This window comes from Geotrypetes seraphini, chromosome 5 (assembly GCF_902459505.1).
Source record: "Geotrypetes seraphini chromosome 5, aGeoSer1.1, whole genome shotgun sequence".
NCBI classification, from domain to species: Eukaryota; Metazoa; Chordata; class Amphibia; order Gymnophiona; family Dermophiidae; genus Geotrypetes; species Geotrypetes seraphini.
In genome coordinates this window covers 176,488,008-176,503,837 of record NC_047088.1, presented here as the reverse complement: position 1 = coordinate 176,503,837, position 15,830 = coordinate 176,488,008, and the positions used below count along the sequence as shown (strand labels likewise).

At 42.3% G+C, this 15,830-nt stretch overlaps 1 protein-coding gene across 1 annotated transcript in view; it reads right to left on the bottom strand.

Annotated features, from left to right (window-relative positions):
- The window catches only part of DNAH7 (dynein axonemal heavy chain 7), a 707,015-nt gene that overhangs the window by 379,776 nt on the left and 311,409 nt on the right, over positions 1-15,830 (bottom strand). Inside the window, exons 24-25 of the mRNA XM_033944671.1 lie at positions 14,606-14,818; positions 5,202-5,300 (exon numbers count right to left, since the gene is read on the bottom strand). Coding sequence (XP_033800562.1) covers positions 5,202-5,300; positions 14,606-14,818 — 312 coding nt within the window. The remainder of the gene's footprint in view (positions 1-5,201; positions 5,301-14,605; positions 14,819-15,830) is intronic.

Genomic DNA, 15,830 nt, shown 5'->3' with positions numbered 1-15,830 from the left:
TGTGACTGACACTGGGATAGTAGTGGAGAAGTATCTACCACTGCATACACTACAGGTGCGATTTGAGATATAAAAAGAGAACCAAGCAATAACAGAACCCTAAAATCCAAGTGAAGACAGCGAGAAGGTAGTGGTCAACAGTGTCAAAAGCAGAAGACAGATCAAAAAGGATGAGGATAGAATAGAGGCCTTTGGATTTGGCTAGAAACAGATCATTGGAGACTTTAACAATGGCCGTTTCTGTAGAGTGCAGGGGTTGAAAGCTTGATTGGAGTGGGTCAAGAACAACTACAGATGACAGAAAGTCAAGGCAACGGCAATAAACAGTACATTCAAGTAGCTTGGATAAGAAGGGGTAGGGTTACCAGACTTCAGGGAAGACCCAGACATGTCCTCTTTTTAGAGGACTGTCCAGGTGCCTCGAGGGATTTCCAAAACCCGGCAGTTTCTCCAGGTTTTGGAAGTCCCCAAGCCTGAGGCCGCGTCTGGAGGGCCTCCATGCATGCACAGACATCATCATGTCAACATCCATGCGTGCGCAGAATCCCTGAGCTTGGGGAGTTTTGAGTGGGGGTGTAGCTGGAGGAGGAATGGGGAGGAGCTGAAGGTGTAACAGGGTGGGGCTGGGGCTGGGGCAGAACAGGGCAGGGCCAGGTGTCCTCTTTTTTGGCGACGGCCAAACCTGTCCATAGTGTGCCCCTCCCATCCCAGGGGCACTGAAGTATAAACTGTAGATGAAGCAGATTTTTTCAAATTCGACTCTACAACCAGGGACTGATGCTTAAGCTGAGGTTTGTCAAAACCAGGAGAAGAAATGATTTTGTATAAAGTCCAAATTTCTGGAAGCCACAGTAATAGTAAAGGGGGTCTCCCAGTTCTTATGAAGAGTCTCCTTGAGAATACCATGTAATGGTAGATGAATAAGTTCATTCTTTAGGAGACTCATCATAGTCCAAAGCCTCTAAATATTCAGAACTATAAGCAGAATTGGCTTCTAACTTGACTGGAAGTTCTTTGCCCAATTGCCGGATTAATTTTATGAAAGACAGTCTTTCAGTAGGAGACTTAGCTCTTTGTTGAGACTTATGAGGAGACTTCTCAGAAGTAGTGTCATAAGCCTCTGTAGTAGACTCAGGGACATCATCCGCTGAGTCAGACTGTAAGTCAGAGTCATAAAAGTCTTTTGGTGAAGGAGTGTGTCAGGATCGATGATGGCCTCGAAATCAGTGTTGATCTGATGAAATGACTATGTATGATGTGATTTCCTTTTACACTTAGAAGAGCAGGAAGGAGAGCGATGTTTACGCTTCGAAGTAGCTGTTGATGAACAATGCTGAGTGGACTTGGATCGTCGAGAGGATGAAGAATGCTGATGTCTTGAAGAACTGCATCAACACCGTGAAGAAGAATGTCGATGAGATACGCTGATTTTATATGTGGAACATCGGCTTGGTACTAGTGATCCAGTATCGGTACAGCAGGACCTGGTGGCCATATGCTCAGGATTGGCCGGTACCAACGGAGCTAGTGTCGGTGCAAAAAGTTTGAACATGTCACTAACTTGGAAAAGTGCTTCGAGCTTCTTGCGGTAGGAGGACACCAATACTGTTTGGCATTCTGCCGGTACCATGGGTGCCCTATCTGGCCTCTGAAAGTATGACTATGAAGAGGATGCACACCTTGATATAGGAGAGGCCATACATAAGAGCAATCGTCACTTGGTTGGCATCAAGGGACTCAATGCAATGGTAACCAATTTTTTCGATGAAGACTGCAATGTCATCTTGGTGTCCATACCAATGCCATACAACTTTTCTTGGAGCTTTTGACTCTTAATTGTACATTCTTGTAGGGTAGAACACCATGTGCAGGATTCGACCAAGGCACTGTAATCACCAACTATGTGGATCAGTGATGGAAATTTGCCATTGGCACCTGCAACTCTTTTTAAAACCACCTCAGCCAAATTGAACTCAATGACAGTGGAAAAGAAAAAGGCCTCAATGGGCGAAGCCACGAGGGGAGAACAGTGAGGAAAAAAATTAGTTTTATTATTTTTTAAACTCAAATAAAACATGTATATAATACACTACTAAAAAATATGCGTGAGCAGGAAGGCAAAGGCAAAAATTGAAGAATGTTCAAAAACGCGACTTCTTAGCTCCGCGGAAAACTAAGAACTGGTGTACTACGAGCCTATGTTGAGCGGGAAGACACTTGCACATGCGCAGTGCAGGCAGTCGCAAACTTTCTAAAAATCTTAAAGTGGCGATGCACTTTTAAAGTGTCCATACCGGAGATCCATGGATGACGTCACCACACATGTGAGAATATGCTGCCTGATTGTCCTGGGATAAAAATTGCTTCTGCAGTTTTGTAAAAGGTTAGTCCTTTGCTTGCACAAAAAAATTTTGTTCACATGAACTACGTCCTTAGAGGGAACATTGGTTGGATAATATCTGAAAATAATAAATTTAAGCAGAGTAGATGAAAAGACACCTTCTCAAGGTTCAAGGTTCAAGGTTTATTGGTATTTGATGAATCGCTAAATCTGATTACAAAGCGATGTACATAATTATAAAATAGAGTAAGATTATAAAAATATACAATTCATAACATTAAAATTAAGACAGGGCAGACTTTAGTTGGAAGGGAAGGGGGGTAAAAAGTTACATCTGTTATATTAAGAAAAACAAATAAGGGAAAAACAAAAGGAAGCAGGGTAGTTAAAAGATTAAAAGTATCGTAAAAGTCAGAAGAATTTTAAATGTTAAAAGCATCTTTAAAAAGGTGCGTTTTTAAGGATTTTTTAAAAGAAAGGATATCTTTTTCGTTTTTAATGTGTTGTGGCAGGGAGTTCCACCATTGAGGACCAATTACAGAGAACAGGAGAGAGGGCAGTGCCCAGTGATGCAAGGAGGCAGAGTTGAAAATGTAGATGATGCCTTCTGCATACCTCACGGGTGAAAATGCACTACCCACAGGTTCAAGACTTATGTGCTTTTTGCACTATAGCTAGGCATATACTTCGAATGTCCAGTCAAATTTAAAGTATTAAAATTAAATTTTCTTCAACCAATTTTTTAAAAAATATACTATTATGGGGCCTATTCAAGCCAGGCTGGGAGACTTGAACAGCGGGACCAAAAGAATTGCCAGAATGGATTCTCTCTCCCACATGACTAGGCTAGAGACTCCGTTCTTGTGAATACAAAGAACAGACATGAGAAAAAGCCGTGTATTAAGCAAATATGTGTTTATTAAAGCTTTCCATGTCTGGGGAGAGCCAATACACATCAATCAAATTTTCTGTGGTCTCCAAAGGAAAAAATCAAAGTCAAACAGATGTGACACCATTTGTAATAATTATCATACTTTACAATACAATGACACAGTTGATCACATGACTTCCTTCTCAGGAATACCTTATGTCAAATCCTAAATTTGCTAATGCTAAGCCCAATTTTTAAACCCAGCAAGTGGCAGTATTTCCCTTTTTCTATCCTTATAGCCTGTACATAATCTTCCTTAAATGTGATATCCTTTTAACTTCTGTATGAACTTTTCCAATCAGCTTTGTGTGTTTTAATTTATAAGGAACAGATTTCCTTTTTGAGGTTTCTGTAAAGGCCTCTCTGAAAAGGCCTGATTCCTGTTTTTCTGGGGGAAACCCTATACCCAGCCCGTTCCATTTCCGTAGATCTGCCTACCTTACAATGGGATCTTAATAATCTCTGTCAGTTCTTAACATAAGCTTTTACCTTGGTCAGCCTGTCTTTTCTCCTTTCTAACTCTGGACTATAAACTTTAATATTTTCATTTAGTTTGATTCTATCATAGCCGATTTAAAATAACCTTTTACAGACAGCTCCACATTCATTTACGCCAAATAATTTCAAAGTTAATCTCCTTGTGTCACCTTGCATGCTTTTATTTTCCTGTTTTAATTATTAATAGCAGCTGGGCATACCCATGATATCAATATTCTTCAATAGGCCTTTTTACAAAGCTACACAAAAAATGGGCTGCACTATTTTTAGTAAATAGATTTCCTACACACTGAGGCCATTTTTTAGCACAGCTATAAAATGACCTTAATTTGATTGTTTCCATTAATGGCCATGTGCTAATTTCAAAATTAGTACCATTAGCGCATGAGCCCTTAACCGCCACTTATTTTGGAAGCAGTAAGGGCTCCTGTGCTAATCGGTCAGCTTGGGCTAATGTCCATACACTAACCCAGGGGTAGGGAACTCCGGTCCTCGAGAGCCATATTCCAGTCGGGTTTTCAGGATTTCCTCAATGAATATGCATGAGATCTATTTGCATGCACTGCTTTCAATGCATATTCATTGGAGAAATCCTGAAAACCCGACTGGAATACGGCTCTCGAGGACCGGAGTTCCCTACCCCTGCACTAACCTATTAGTGCAGGGCATGTCTACTCTCCACTCCCAAATACACTCCCAGAACTAAAAAATACAAGTGTTTTTAGCACATGGTTGGCTTGCCATGAGTGTGAAATTAGTGCATGGTGCCTGAATGCACCTGCGGCTGTGGATTTTAATTGCTGGTAAGCACATAGACCCTGATTTTAAAAACGGTGCATACCAGTAGGCACCTAGATCAGGACCTAACTTACAGCTCCTTTTGCTAAACTGCGGAAGAGCTTTTTACTATGGGCCGATGAGGTAAATACTCTGACACCTATTCTATTGAGGAAAACTGGCAACTACTTTTCTTTACAGAATACTAGTGTAACTGAATATAAATGTATGTATGCGCATAGGCATAAACACTTATGTCAACCATACACTGCTAGAAATGCTTGTACATATATACTAGAGATAGGCATGTAATTTACAGAATTCTATATGTTATATACCTAAGCTTGTACCCCCACTTACACTCCACCCATATTCTGCCCTGTGAATGCCCATCTGCAAATTACATGTTATCAAAGATATGTGCACAATAACAGAGAAGTGCATAACCAGATTTTTGCAACATATTCTAATATTCTAGTCATTTAAACACATATTTGGCATGTAAATGTTAGCACTTTCTTCAAAGAATGACCCCATTATTACATACATGTCCAGAATTTTAAGTATAGTGCCCCAATTTAAAAAAGCACTTATGCGTTTGGCATCAACCCCCAATGTATAACTGCTTTTGAATATCATCTTCAATAGCCTTACCTCAAAAAGTGGTAAATCATGAGAAAGGAATTTTGGGAGATTGACATCAATGATGGATCTAAGCAGTAAAATTTCTTCATTTTCTGATGGAAATTTTAGCTACAATATAGAAAAGGCAATTATATTTTGCTAATTCTTTCTATTTAAAAACAATATTTCAACATACTTTAGATTACAATATTCCCATAAACTCTATGTAGTGTATGGGAACAGACAATCACTTCTCACACAATTTTGCAGTTGTGTTGAAGAAGGTGCAAATGTACCCACAAAAAAGTACATGTGGAGGGGCATTTTCGATAGAGCGTCTTAAGTTAAACTTTGGATGTTTCCCACAAGACATCCAAAAGTTGGGGAAGGGAAATGTCCATTTTTGGAACTGCTAGATGTCCATGTTGTTGGGGGGGGGGGATTGTTTGTTTTGAAAATGACCTATTTGGACATCCTGATTGTCAAGACATTCAACCTTAGGATGCCAAACTTTTTTCACCATTTTCAACCACATAAACGTCCAAGTTCAAAATGTCCAAATCCAGACCATTTGGACATGAGAGGAGCCAGCATTATAATGGACTGGCCACACAGACATGCCAACAGGGCAGTGAGGCACCTTAAATAGCACTGCTGTGAATGTCACATAAAGGGTGTCAGATGTACATAACCCTCCAAAACTCACCCAAAACCTATTATACCCACCTGTCTACTACCCCAAAAGCCCTTATGGGGCTCATAATCAAAAATTTAAAACATCCAAAAATCATCATAAGTCGGCACTTGGATGTCCCGGCGATTAGGATGTCCAAGTATTGATTTCTGAAGCTGTTTTTCTGGACATCTACCAAGGTGTTTACCCTGCTGGGTCCAGAGTTCCAGGGGGATTGCTGGGAGGCATGTTGTGGGTTTGGTCTAGGCAAACTTTGGGCATGCTTAACTTGAATGTCTTACAGCGATAATCAAACCTTTCCCAAGACGTCCTGGATGGAACTTAGACATTCAGAGCTAGATCTGTTGTAGAAGCATCTAAGTGCCACAAAGGTACCCAAACTGTCAAGATGACCACAAGATACATGAAGGTATGACCCCTCACCCCACACACACACACACATACACACTCCCTCGATGCTCACTGACCCCTTCCTACCCCAAAAACATCTGAAAGAGCACACACCTGTGTCTCTAGAACAGCAGCACTTGAGATGGTAAAGCCTAGTAGAGCATCTCAAAGGTGTCTTAAGTAACCTGGTAGACGGGGTAGTGAGTCCAAAGAAAAGGCAAGGAGGACATCAATTCAACCAATGAAAAGTTCTTATTCATACATTTAGTCCCAACAAGGATCCAAGTTTCAGTGTTACCTAAATGCCTTCCTCAGAGGACACTTGTGAAGCAACTCAATGAACGCGCTGGAAGCGGAATCACATGCACTAGCAGGCAAACGCTCCGATCGATGAAAGTGAAAAGGGGGTAGTGAACCATAGAGAGGAGGACCTAGGCCCATAAGCCACTCATAAGAACATATGCAATGCCTCCGCTGGGTCAGACTTGAGGTCCATCGTGCCCAGCAGCCCGCTCACGCGGCGGCCCAACAGGTCCAGGGACCTGTGCAATAATCCTCTATCTATACCCTTCTATCCCCTTTTCCAGCAGGAAATTGTCCAATCCTTTCTTAAACCCCAGTACCGTACTCTGCCCTATTACTTCTTCTGGAAGCGCATTCCTGGTGTCCACCACACGTTGGGTAAAGAAGAACTTCCTAACATTTGTTCTGAATCTGTCCCCTTTCAACTTTTCTGAATGCCCTCTTGTTCTTTTATTTTTTGAAAGTTTGAAGAATCTGTCCCTCTCTACTCTCTCTATGCCCTTCATGATCTTGTAAGTCTCTAACATATCCCCTCTAAGTCTCCTCTTCTCCAGGGAAAAGAGACCCAGTTTCTCCAATCTCTCAGCGTATGAAAAGTTTTCCATCCCTTTTATCAGACTCTAATCACTACATTTATGGTAGAAAGTGTGATGTCACTAAAACCCACCAACACCCTACTATACTATACTATATCTTCCCTTCTAGTGCAATAGGCACCTCATTTCGCAACACTTGAGACATATCAAAGCAGACCCCAGAATCTAGGGTGGGACAAATGAACCTGCTGAAAGAAAAGAGGATCCAAAGGCAGCTTCTAATTTGGCTACCATGTCTACGCTGTAAAATTTTATAAAAGTATGGAGAGAAGACCATGTGACTGCTCAGTAAAGCTCTTCAGGAGAAACTGCTGTAGCTTCTGCCCAGAAGGATGCTACTCCCCTAGTGGTATCACCTTTAAGGTTGGGGGTTGTTTCCGGCTCCCAATGTAAGTCAACGAAATGGACATATGAATCCATTTTGAAAAGGTCACTTTGGAAGCTGGTTGACCCTTACATGCCACACCTACCAGCACAAATAGATGATCCAAAAGTCAAAACTCAATTCATTGCTTCCAGATAATGAAGAAACACTCTGTGAACATCCAGCAATTTCAGTACTTTATCCCTCTTTTTGGATCCCAAGGAAGCAAAGATAGGCAACCATACTTCCTGATAAACATGAAAATTGGAAACCACTTTTGGTAAGAAAGAAAGTACAGTACACAAAATCATTCCCGACTCCAAAATTTAAAGAACATGTTCTCTGATGAGAGCACCTGCAGTTCTTACACTTACTGTGCTGACCGCCACTAAAAATACCGTTTTCACTGTGAGGTCCAACAATGGAACCTACTCTAGCAGCTCATATAGACCTTTAGCTAATGCTCTTAGGACAAGATTAAGATTTCACGATGGAAAGGGGTATCATACTGGACGATGCAGGTGCAAAGCTCCCTTCAGATACCTGGCCACAGCAGGATATGAAGCCAAGGACTTCTTGTGCACTTGAAGTCTGAAATATGAAAGACCTGCTACTTGGACCTTGAGGTAGCCCACCACCAGACCTTTCTCCAGTCCCTCCTGCAGGAATGCTAAGACCAAAGAAATCAGAGCCAAAACCGGGTTTTCACTCCTCTGTGCCCTCACTCCTCTTCCAGGCCTTCACATAGGCAGCTAACTTGAAACATGAAAGGGTAGTAATCACCCCATCCAGAGATCCTTTATGCATTAAGACTGTGCACTCTAAGAGCCATGCCATAAGACCAAAGCACTCTGGATCTTGCAGGGCAACTGGGCCCTTCGTGAGCAACACCGGATAGACCAGATGTCTGAGACCCTAGGCCCTCTATAGACAGACAAGAAATGCATACCATAGATGCCTCGGCCAGTCTGGAATGACTAGAACTACCAGCTCTGAGTGCAGCATTATTCTTCACAGAACTCTGCCTATTATGGATCATGAACAAAAGACATATAGAAGCCCTGCCTTTGGCCATAGTTGCATCATGTTGTCCAAGTCATCACTTCCTGGCTTGTTTTTTAGGCAGAAGAACCATATCACTTTCTTGTTTGTTGCCGACACCATCAAATCGAATGTTGGCCTCCCCCAATGACTCATAATCTATCAGAGAAACTTTCTCTCATACCTTAGAAGACTGTGTAACTTCAAATGCTAGACCGTTCAAGGACACAGCAGGAATTCTTGATCAGTATTCACCAAAACCAAACCAGCTGAGATGTCTAACATACTAAAACAACTTACAAAGAAGCATTGTCATCTTGATCTATGTCCAGCAAATCTACTAGACCAGGCACCTTCTGATTTCATACACTGGTTGACTGACCTAATCAACCTGTGCCTGACAAATGGGAGCTATCCCTCAACACTCTCTAATACCCATTCTCAAAGAGGCAGGGTGTGGCCCCACCAAAGTAGAAAACTACAAGTCAATAGCAGGCATCCCATGGCCAGCTAAGCTGTTAGAATCCTGTGTCCATGTACAGCTATCAGACTTCCTTGATAAGATAGATGGCTTCCACGACTCCCAGCATGGCTTCAGAGCTCACCTCCAAGGAGAAGCTCTGAGCAAGGTCCAGCAAACAGTTCTACTGCCTTTGAGTCCAATGACCACTCTCTACTGCTCCTATGCTTGGATGAGCTTGGGGTAGATGGGAAAGTGAAAATATAGTTCAACAAATTCCTGACCAAGAGAACTTATGAAGTTAGGAAAGGCCAAAGGAAATCTCAACCATGGAAAGTGACTTGTGGTGACCCTCAAAGCTCTTCCCTCTCACCATCACTATTCAACATATATATGAGTGCCCTTGCCAGGATAGACCTTGGTCCCCATGTTCACATCTACTCTTATGCAGATGACATCTACCTCCTATTTGTATCAAAAGATACCTTCTCAGACACGATTCAGTACATCTCCATATTAATAAAGGGCCTGAGCACATGGTCTCACCAGTGCTTCCTCAAACTAAATAGACAGAAGACAAAGGTATTATGATTTGGCAACCTAAACACTTCACCACACCATGAGTTCACCCGTGCCTCAGGAGATAAGATAGCCATAAGCAGATTGTCTAAAGTCCTTGGAGTCATCCTTGACTCAGACCTAACCATGAGAGACCAGGTCAAGAAGTTCTTCTTCCATCTAAGACAGCTCAGAACCATTAGATCAACCTTGAGCCCATCAAACTTCAGGATGGTGGCTCAACCGGCCCTCTTCCCCTACCTTGACTACTATAATTCCCTCTACTGCTGTATTGCTGAAAAACACCTTAAAAGACTACAATTGCTCCAAAATTCAGCAGCAAGGCTAATCATACGCAAGACCAAATATGAGAGGGTTACACCTCTCCTTAAGGAACTACACTGGTTGCCAGTCAGAAGGAGGGTCCATTTCAAGGTTGAATGCATGGTACATAAGGCCATATATGGTGAAAATTCTGCTGGACTCACATCTGCCATCCAAATCACAGAATTCTTCCACAACTCAAGGTCAACCCAAAATGGAAATTACCACCTTCTTTGCATGCCATGTTCGAAGGAAGGCTCTCTTTGAGACCACCTTTGAATTTCAGGGGCACCAGAATTTGGAACAACCTCCTAGGTAGCCTTCAACAAATACCCACATACTTCCATTCTTTCATTGTATACTAATAAATCTTATGCATATTCATTGGGGAAATCCTGAAAACCCAACTGGATTGTGACCCTTGAGGACCGACATTTGGCACCCCTGCTTTAGAGGATGAGTCCCCACCAGTCGCCTGATCCACAGCACTCTTTGGGCAGAAATGGCATAGATAGAAACTTTGCTTAATACCCTGAAAATATTATATAGAATATCAACTATATAATCCACTCCCAACATGAGAAACCCTCTCAGCCTCTGTCTCCAGATCACAGCACAGTTTGGAGTGGCAGGGACATGCTGCAGTTGCAGCTTCAAACTGTTTCTTGAGAACAGCCTGTGGTCCTGGGTATCTTTCAACACCATTCCATCTTTGCTGGGAAGAGAAGTATGCTTAGTTACTTGGGCCTCCAAAGAGTCCACCTTTGGTGGGGTAAACAGCTGGTTAAACTCAGCATCCATAGTAACATAGTAAATGACGGCAGATAATGATGGTTCATTAAGTCTGCCCAACCATACACTCTCTTTAAATTAATGATTTAATTTAAATTGTCCTTTTTCTTTGATATTTCTAAGCCAGAAACCCAAAGCTCTGCCCAGTATTGTGCTTAGGTTCCATCTACTGGAGCCTCCGTCAAAGATAACTCCATCTAAACCATCCAAACCATCAAAGCCCTTCTCAGCCCATCCTCAACTGAATGGCCATATTCAGGACACAGACCATACAAGTCTGCTCAGTACTGGCCTTAGTTCTTCAATATATACCATTATTTTCTGATTAGAGATACTCTGTGTTCATCCCATGCTTTTTTGAACTCTTATCACTGTTTTTCTCTCCACACCTCCCTCAGGAGCACTTCAGGCATCAACCAGCCTCTCCATAAAGAAGAATTTCCTAATATTACTCTTGAGTCTACCACCCCTCAACCTTAAATTATGCCCTCTGGTTTTACCATTTTCCTTTCTCAGGAAAAGATTTTATTATATATTAATACTTTTCAAGTATTTGAATGTCTGAATCATATGTCCCATGTCTCTCCTTTCCTCTAGGATAAAGCCTCACCATGGCCCTGGTCACCCGAATGGGCCCTTCTGGGACCTCCCAATGGTCAGTTAGCGTTTTAGTAATGTCCTGATGTGAAGGAAAGCATTTGGTCTGAGCTTTAATATTAAGCGAGCACTGCGCAGTTGAGGACTGAGGAGTCTCTATCTTTAATTATTTCCAAAAGCACTGAAGACTTGAACAGCCTGCATACAGTTGGGTCCTTTCCAAGATCCAGAGCTTCTACCTGATCCAGATCTGGCTCTTCCAGACGTGATGCAGAATCCCCTGATACTTAAGGCCCAGACTGGGAAGGTAAAGGCATGTAAACTGAATCCATATCATCCCAGTCATCCCCCAACTTAACCCCTATCTCTTGCAAATGGCTCTACTGAGGAGAAGTGCATCTTTACTGAAAGGGAAGTGTACCTTTGGAGATAGAGACTCCTGGTGCCAGCATCTCCGCACACCTAGAGGGTTCCATGCAACTGCTGTTATATAAATATGCTTCATATACTGACAAATTCCAGAGGAAAACCAAGTCCAGGACTCCCCTTGTGGTCGCACCCTTGTCCCTTTCTCAGTGTTGCAGGTACACGTTTGTGCTTTGCCTAAGTTGCACATTCACTTTTCCCCAGCTCTAATCTGATGTTTTGGCCAGGAATTTGAGCCATTTGGGAACCTACACCCTCAGGGGAACTAGAGGAAGCTAAGCCCATGACTCACACCCCCTCATGTGCCGCGTGGCATGTGCAACACGGACAGTTCCGGACCTGCCACCCAGCACAAATCTGGCATGAATCTCATGTATCCTAACTTGAGGTGTCCATCCCACCTGATTTTAAACATAATTGAGGTGTCTTAAGGCAGATAGAGGCTTTCACTTTCAAATCAAGAAATCCAAAATCGCCACTGCAGGACCAATTTTAGCACCAAAAGTGGCCCATGGAAGGTACACTAGAGGTTAAAAAAAATACAGTTTTGGGATTTTAGAGGTAGGTCTCCATAGCTCTAGCTTCAGAACCAACACCCCCCACCACCACCACCACCACCACCACCACCACCACCACCACACACACACACACACACTGATTTTCTTCCCTAGGCTGTCAGCCTTGTACTCACTGTGAAATAAATGTGCTGGGAGCTGCCCGGACTGAAACTGCAACCAGAGAAAAGGGAGAACTTCTACCCTAACAAGCCTGGAACAGAGAATACTTGTCTTTTCTGACTGCTTCTCTGACCTTCTAACCAGCTAGAGACCTCTACTCCCAGTGGAACCCGGGCGTGAAGCAGGGGGAAGGAAACACAATTGGCCCCAATCCTGAAAAAAAACCAACTGCCACAGAGTCACTCAGCCTGCTCTCAAACCCACTATGGACAGAACCTGGGGTGAGCCTTGCTCACAGGGGACCAGTCCCTGAGCTCCTAGACTGTTAGTGCAGGCCAGCCAAGTGGGTGCACTGCAAAGCATTCTGCCCATTGGCTACCGACTTCTGGCCTCAGGGTCTGAGCTCTTCCGCAGCTAGAAATATCTCAAGTTGGGAACCTCTGCAGAATGAACAAAGCACCTCAAAATCAGATGAAAAATACCCAAATTAAATAAAAATAAACTTGATCAGACGGGCTTCTACCATCTCATGTGTAAAAATACAAAACTGAGGAATCACAGGATAGCTCAGAAAGATGGGAGGTGGAGTGAAGAAAATGCTAATGAGGCTCTCTACAAAATTCTCACTGGAAGGGATTGTCTACCTAAAAGTTCAGGAATGAAGTGCTTATTGCACTAGAAGTTATAATTCTAGCATGTAGGTTAAAGGCAGGATTCTACAAATAGCACCATTATCAGTGGCTGCCTACAAAATGGTCGCTGATCATATGTTAATCATGTAACAGTGCTGTTTGTAGAATTGCATCTAAGTGAAAGGTAGGCACCGGAAATGTAGGCCAGGGTTTTAAAGGTGTACATTTCTGATGTCTATCGTCCACAAAAATTGTGTCTAAAGAGGCACCTAAGGATGCCTAAGGCTAACCATGGTTAACATGCCTACAGTGGCCGTAGGAACCCTTAGAAGCCTCTTTAATTGGGACAAATGAACCTAAGGGCACCTTCATTTTTTTAAATGACTAGTTAACTGGTTTTTGATTGGCACAGTCAATTACTGTGCCGATTGAACCAATGCAAATGATTAAGTTAGGTGGCAGTAGGGTGCCTACCGCTACCTAATGGTGCCATTTATAGAATTTGCTCCTAAGAGTTTTTCTACTAATGACTCTCAATGCCAGTCATTTTCAGCACATCCAGAACAGACATTTTATGATATTTTGCATACATTTAATACAAGAATCAAGTAAATTTGAAAGTTTAGTAACCATGAAAAATCAGGTCTATTTGTGTACTCAAAGAACTAAAACTAAAAACCAGTGGTTTTTAGCAGAAGAGGAATCTGCCAATCTAGTTTAATGTCATTTGATGATATGAGTGTTTAAGTCATATAATCCTTAGTGAATACTGTATTAAGATGTTTTGGGGTTTGTTTGTTTTTATCATGTCTGAAATCACATCAGCATTTCCAGGCCTGGGAATACCAGCACTCCCAGAGTTCAAGCTATGGTTATAACCTAAGGTATCTCTTACCAATGAATGACAAAATCTCTATGGCCTAAAGATTTCATCCTGTCCTTGAGAAATTAGTAGGTCTCTATCCCCTAGATCAGGGGTAGGGAACTCCGGTCCTCGAGAGCCGTATTCCAGTCGGGTTTTCAGGATTTCCCCAATGAATATGCATGAGATCTATTTGCATGCACTGCTTTCAATGCATATTCATTAGGGAAATCCTGAAAACCCGATTAGAATACGGCTCTCGAGAACTGGAGTTCCCTACCCCTGCCCTAGATCCTCTTCCTCTATAACCCAGCAGGTTCTACTTCCTCACTTACAAGAGTTTATTTGGAGGTCTTCGCTCCTCTGCAAATCTTCCCTACCCTTCATAAGAATTTCTTGGAGAAATAAGCAATCTCCATTTACTACTGCCCCATCAGCTCTGGAGATATTAGCAATTACAAATTCTATATAGTGTGTGGCGCAGTGGTTGGAGCTACAGCCTCAGCACCCTGGGGTTGTGGGTTCAAACCCCATGCTGCTCCTTGTAACCCTGGGCATGTCACTTAGTCCTCCATAGCCCAAGGTATGTTAGATAGATTGTAAACCGCTTAGATAACCTTGATAGGCGGTATATAAAAATCTAAGAAACATTAATTTCAACCCCTAGGGTGCTACAAAATATCTGATATTAATAACATCAGTAGCTATGGAAATGTACCTTTAGATTTCCAGCTGCAGTTAACACTGACTTCACTGCCCTCATTCCATAGTCATAATGATGCTGAGAAGACAGCTGTTCTGAACACAGACGATATGTTGCAACAATTTTCACAGAGAGAGGTCGAGCAGTGACAAAACCACAGGAGTATAGCACTATTTCTGCAATCATTGCATAGTCAGGGACCATCATTGCTACTGTTCTGAAGAGTGCCTAATCAACAAACAGCATGTATTAAAATTAGCACTCTTTTATATAGATGCCTACTGAGAAAGAAACTGTTATTGCACTTTGTTTTATTACATAATTTACTTTATACTTTTAAGCCTTTTGGCATGCTGTCACATTATTCAAAAATTAGTGAACATATGGCTACTTTACATACATATTTAAAGAACTAGTAATTTGGAGTTCATGGCATATTCAGTTCTTTTGTTCATGTTGATCCAGAGCTCTTAAAGTACAATTCTATGAACTAGGCACCCATATTTATGAACCCTTTATGTGTGTAAATGTATAAAATACTAATATTTATCCACAAAAGTGTACACTTATCCAGAAAGAACCAACAGGGCAACTAGGCGTGCTATTACAAACAGTACTTAATTTATATAGTGTGGGAGGAGGTGAGAAATCAAGATGGTGTTGGAGTAAGTCACATAGGAAGAGGCTCCTGATATGTCGGCAATTATTCACTAATCTTTACCTACTTGTAGCGGTTACCTTTGCTTTTGAAGATGTCGAAGCATAGGGGAAAACAGAGGGGTGATCTTCCTGTCTCCTCTGCCACTTCAATAACGTGCCAAACAGTGATAACATAACATCGTTTGCTGTTCCTGCTGGATCGAGCGCTTCTGCTGACTGAGGTGGGCAGACCTCGGTCTTGGACAGCATGTTTCGCTGAGCCCTCTGGGTCCTGGAGTCCCTCCACACCCTGGGATGATGTTGGGGATGCCGACAGTGCTAAAGGAAGCGACGGGGTTGCTTACTCTGTCTGTGCTGTTTGTTTCACCCCTGACCCCGGAGGAAGTTTAAATTTTGTAGGGATGTCAACAACAGGCACCAGTGTTTGGAGGACATGATTCTCAGAGTGCTGTGGGAGCTGAAATTGATCTTCCATTTCCCTCCCTAGCCCTCTTATTAAACCAGCTGTGATAGACATGGAGGCAATCTGGGGAGTTATTGAGAGTCTGCATAAGGTATGCACCCATTTTATTTCTTCAAC